The 5,659-nt window shown below is 42.7% G+C and overlaps 1 protein-coding gene across 1 annotated transcript; it reads left to right on the top strand.

The window, feature by feature from the left end:
* The first annotated feature begins 1,049 nt into the window (after positions 1–1,049).
* Positions 1,050–5,659, top strand: cbx3b (chromobox homolog 3b). Its single transcript, XM_063487993.1, has 5 exons — positions 1,050–1,282; positions 1,704–1,844; positions 1,953–2,109; positions 2,541–2,701; positions 4,291–5,659. Exons 2-5 carry the CDS (start codon positions 1,705–1,707, stop codon positions 4,409–4,411), a joined length of 579 nt encoding a protein of 192 aa, XP_063344063.1. The 5' UTR covers positions 1,050–1,282; position 1,704; the 3' UTR covers positions 4,412–5,659.

Here is a 5,659-nt window from a genome sequence, read left to right as displayed (position 1 = left end):
TTGTTAGACTACGTAAGTTTATGTCTATACATAAATTTATGATCAAATACACCAAGTGTTGCATAATCCTGCCTTGACAATGAAATGGTACCAGTAGAAGCTGTGTATTCTTGCACAGCTCCTGCGAGAGAGTGCTGGAAAAACTCATTGTGGAGCTGCTGCCTTTTGGCTGTGAGCTTTCCAGTATAAATCTATTGACAGCAGTTAACAGAGGTGCTATCAGTCCAATACAGGCTGGCAGCGTCCCCCAGTGGTGTTTTACAAAACAGTGTGGAGTAACTGCTGGAAAGCAAAGTGGAAAGGCCTGTTCTTTGGTCGGGATGGAATGGGGCGGGGGCTATTTGGCCAATCAGTAGCTCTGAGTTTACTCATTGGCTAGAGGGGAACTGTCAGTCAAATCTCCCAAAGACTGTTTTTCCTGCTATTTCAACAGTACAGCCTCAGAGTTTGAGGGGAGCAGATCTCCGTCGACAAAGCCCAGTGTCTTTACAGCACTGAAAACAGTAAAAAAAGTATTCTCAAGTAATACTAAGTAACACTTTCTGTATTAGAACTTCTACTATACAATATCATGCAAAATTAAAAAATGGCATTAAACGTTTAAAATAATGCAAAATGAAGCGATTCAGTATATTATTTCCATCAGGAATTTACATTCATTGCAACTGCTTTATAAACCCACCGCTGTATCATTTTAAAGTGGATGGTATTTTTCTCTTAAATGTATTGAACTTTATTTAACATCAACTGGAAATACGTGGAAGTACTCTAAAATTAAATAAAACTAAAGTGCACCAAGATCCCTGGTTCGATCCCGGGAGGAGACACAATACATTTATTTATTTATTGTGTTATCGGACTGTCTTTTTGTTTCCAATAAAATAAATTAAATTTGTGAAATACATTATAGGAAGTGCGCATGCCCTGCCATACCCTGCTGACGCCCATGGGTGGCAGGGCTGTTCCGGACCGCTGGACTGGGACGGTCGAGCGGACTGCTCCCTGATTGGTCGCTGCTGTGCGCGTCCCCGTCGTCTCCTCCCGGTTTTCCTGGCATGACCTTTTCCCTTGGCAACCACTTCCTCCGAGCATCAACGGCCATCTTTAATTTTAACTCATTCATGAAAAGTTGTTTCGCTCATTTACTCACATCGACCGACACATTTGAGCTCAAAGCAGCGTCATCGGCGCTGTGTGCATGTTGTTTCCAGCGACAAGCACAGAGCAGAGCCGAGCGGCACCGCAGCAGGCTATCCTCCGAGATTAAGTAAACACCGAGAGCGTACGTGCATATTGTTCATTACAGCGTCTAATGCATCACCGAGGCACGCTTTTATTCACTCATGTTTCGGGCTGCTGTCTGCTAAATGTGCTCGTAACCAGGCTGTCCGAGTGAACGACGCTCACGGTGATACTAACATGTTGCTTTTTTTGGACTGAAGGAGCACAATCACCCGACAGAAACAGCAGGTGGAGCGCTGTAACAAGTGTGCCGATCATTGTATGAAGGGCACAGCAGAGTAGTCGCCACTGCCATGTTATGCTGGAAAAAAAAATCCCAGCAGCAGGGAGATAAAAGTGAATGTTCCTGACTCCACCGTGTTTAGTTTGGGGGTTTTTTAGCACAAAAAGAAAAGAAATGAACTCCCTGTTCTTGTGATTGCCCTGGCCTTTATTCATTCGCTTATTCTCTATCGTGGCAGAATGAGAAAGAAGCAGACTGCCAAACAGAGGAAGACTGAGGAGACTACAGTTGTCCAGGAGTTTGTGGTTGAAAAAATAATTCGCCGCAGAATCTCGAATGGGAGAGTGGAGTACTTCCTGAAGTGGAAGGGCTTCACTGAGTGAGTGGGATGTTGCAGAACCAGTCATTTGAACGGTTTGATTGTGTAACCCGTTTATCCACCGTTGTAAAAATTGCCTTTCCCTCCTCCTGTTAACTCTAACCGCAGTGCAGAAAACACGTGGGAACCTGAGGACAACCTGGACTGTCCTGAACTCATAGAGGAGTTCTTGAGGAACGCCCACTTCACCGAGGAGAATGAAGAAGAGCAACCCGAGCAAGGGTTTGTTCCCAAAGAGGAAATGGCAGAGGAAGAGACAGAAATTGTGAGTATGTGAGGAATTTTGGAGTTTCTGGAACGTCTGTATGTCTGTATGTTTCCATGTTATTTACAGAACTTCTGCAGCTAAATCTGCCAAAAGGGAGAACAACAACAAAAAATATAGAAGTATAGGGAACACAAACCGTAGTGGTAGCATTTTCCCTTTAGTTGTAGACTGAGGTTGGAGTGGAGTCAACTGACTCCTTGTCAGAAATTGTTTTAAGGCTCAATCTGAAACTAAATGTCGTGTTAAAGTGGTTAGTTTTACAAAAACTCCTGAAAATGAAACCAGTTAAATTTCCCCTTTTTTTCCGCAATGGGTGTGTACAGTGAGGGAGAAAAAATGAAATGGCTCAACTTAGCAACCTTCTTATCATGCCTAGTAAATCTGTGCTGCAACTTTGAACTTTGCCTTTTCTTATGTTGTTCTTTTAGTCCTGCGTGCAGGAGGCTCAGGCTGTGAAGACGGACAACAGCGTCCTTCAGCCCGATGATGAGCAGACAAACTCCCCCAGTGACCTCAGTACTTATCTCGAGCCCGAATGCATCATCGGCTCAACGGACAGAAAGGGAGAGCTCATGTTCCTAGTCAAATGGTGACTGCTTCCTCTTTACTCTGTCCTTGAATAATAAATGCCAGCACTTGAGTAAACGTGAAAAATGTTAATATTTAAAGCCAGAGTCAGACAGCAAAGTCTGTGTGGGGGGGGGACTCAATGTTTTTGTTGCTGTTGCTTTGCGGGAAACTGCAGTTTTCCAACATTTTATATATGCTTGATCATTTACTTGAGAGGAGAAGTTGGACGTTGACACTGACCACCTCAAACCTTATTAGTAACAGATTGGAGAGAGCAGATGGGCTTTGGGTTTATCATTACACACAACCATTAAGCTATAGACTCGGGGGCTCTTAACTATGCATACCTGGACTATTAAGTGCTGACTGAAACAACAGCTCTGCAAAGATCTACCTTTATGAGGCTCCGAGTGATCGGCTTAGATCGTTTTGCATTTTTTTTCCTCTTCTGATTTACATACACAAGTGTCAGTGTCCAGGAGTCCAGCAGAGCCGCAACACTACCTACGATTGTAGTTACTTTATGAAAGAGGAGCTATATTGAATTACATCAGATTGTAAAGTTTGTAAACACAGTTTGTAAAACAGTTGGCTGAAGTCTTTTAAAACGCTCGATGAGTTTTGTTAGGTTGGAGAACTTGGAATTTTTTGAAAGCTTTGAGTGTGAAAGATGTGCTCATGTTTAGGGCTGGAAGTTTAGAGGTCTACGGAAAACAAACACTTGCACACAATTCCACAAATTATTGACCTTACCCAAACGTCCGTGTCATTCAAAGAAGCACGGCATTGATATGATGATAAGACGCCAGAGTCCTATATTGTTCCCTTAAGCAAACAAGTCATTTTTTTACTTCTCCTCCACAACAGCATAGCCAGTCAGAAAATGTTTAATTCCCTTTGTTTGTCTCAGTCTGTCCCTTGCATCCCATTCTGTCATTCTTGTAATCTTCTCTGCAGTTTTCCTGTTTTCCTGCTGTTTGGCAGCTCAATCTCCATCATCCTTTCCCCAGTGTATCAACTATCCCTCCTCTGCACATGTCCTACCTATTTCAGCTTTGCTTGGTACACTGTCATATGCTTTCTGTAGATCCTCAAAGACACAGTGCAAATCCTTCTCTGTACTTCTCCATTAACACTTTAAGCAAACTAGCACAAACATCACGTCTCTAGCGCTCTTTCTCAGTATGAAGTCATACTGCTGCTCGCTGATCATCACCTCTCCTCTTAACTGAGCTTTGGCAGCTCTGTCCCATGTTTTCATGGTATGGTTGATCAGCTTTGTCCCTCTGTAGTTACTTCAGCTAGGCACGCATCATCCTTGTTCTTGAAAGTCAGTGTTGGTATGCTTTATTACATTTGTTGATCTGTCAGCAAGACGCTGTGAGAAATTACTGGCTAAATTTAACAGACTTGGTGGAACAATGGAGCATGAGCTAAAGGAAGCTAAAGCTAAAATCTAGTGCCCCCTTTGAGTAGAGTCCCCTTACCCTTCACTTCTCCATTTAAAAAAAACTGTCAGAAATATTTGTTTCTGTTAAAACATTTTACATCCATTAAAAATGAGAGGCGGTTTCAGTCTTTTTCCTTCTGCTGCGCGTATCCCCACAGGAAAAACTCGGATGACGTTGCCCTGCTGCCGGCCCGTGAAGCGAGCGCCAGATGTCCCCAGGTGGTCATCGACTTCTACGAGCAGAAGCTGACCTGGCACTGTGGAGATGACGAGCAGTAAAAATGTGTGTGTGTTGTGTGCAGAGGAGAACTAATAAACAGCTGTGCTCTCATCTGAAGCTTAACTTTAGCCTCCATCAAATGTCCTCCTTCAGCTGGCATCGGAAGCACTCTGCGCGAAATCACATCCCTGCGTCAGGCGGAGTTTCAGGCTCTGGCAGGTGTGAGATCCTCGGTGGTGATGGTTTTTAAGTGCTGCCTGCCCTGTGGTGCTCAAAAAAGGTCACTGTGACTTTGAAGACACTCTGATGGAGGCTCAAGCTAACCTTTGTGTAGAGCGGCTGATCTGAGGTCAAACTAACCCGTTGCAGCTTTTTTCCTGTGTCATCATGTAGCGGACTCGATCACTGTGGTTGTGTTTTGTTTTGAAGATATTGTTCTATGAGTAATTTAGTATTTATAGTCCTGTTTAGATGCCAGTATCTTACACTGGAAGGGCCCTGCGGTTGTTTAGTGTGTGCTTTACATCCTGTACGGCAACACTCTACTGCCAGAGCCAGCAAACTACTGTCCAAGTCCATGCCTTCAGCCTATGTAGCTTTTGGTTGGAGCTGAAGATTGTAGCCCTGTTGTTGGAATGCCTCTTGTTTGAACTTGTATTGTGTGAGGTTGTGAAGTGTTAATGGACACAGCTTTTACTGTATCTCTTTATGACCCTTGTGGTTGATGTTAAATAATATATATTTAAAAAAAAAATGTTGCCCATCAAAAATTCCCTTGTTTTTTTTTTTAATCAGCTGCTGTAAATTAGCTGTTTTCTTCTGTTTATTGAATTAAAACGTTTCAGATTATTTAAATATTTGATGCTTTGATCCAAAAAGTGAAGCCCTGTAGAATTCTTCAGAATAAGAGCGCCTCAAGGCAACTGTTGTCGTGATTTGGCGCTGTACAAATAAAATTGAGTTGAATTAGAAGGTCATGAATTTTCTTAAGTAAATCTAATGAGATTTACACTTATCGAAATGAACTCTTGTGCACCGTAAATGCGTAAGGCGATTGTTAAATGTAGCACTTTAGATCTGAGACTGTGCAGTTTACACAGGGCATTCATTGACTGTAATTATACAGTTCTGTGTACTTTATATCTGTATCCTGGTGGCATTGTTCTGACTTGACATATCTCCCATGACTGCTATGGGACACTCAGCTGAACCTCAAACCTCCTAAAAACACATCTGCTACAGAACTACTGTAACTGTTGACCATGGATCTGTGAAGTCTGTGAATAAATGAAACCTTTTTGACACTT

Source organism: Pelmatolapia mariae, linkage group LG10_11 (assembly GCF_036321145.2).
Source record: "Pelmatolapia mariae isolate MD_Pm_ZW linkage group LG10_11, Pm_UMD_F_2, whole genome shotgun sequence".
In the NCBI taxonomy this organism is placed as follows: domain Eukaryota; kingdom Metazoa; phylum Chordata; class Actinopteri; order Cichliformes; family Cichlidae; genus Pelmatolapia; species Pelmatolapia mariae.
This window is presented reverse-complemented; position numbering and strand designations above follow the sequence as displayed.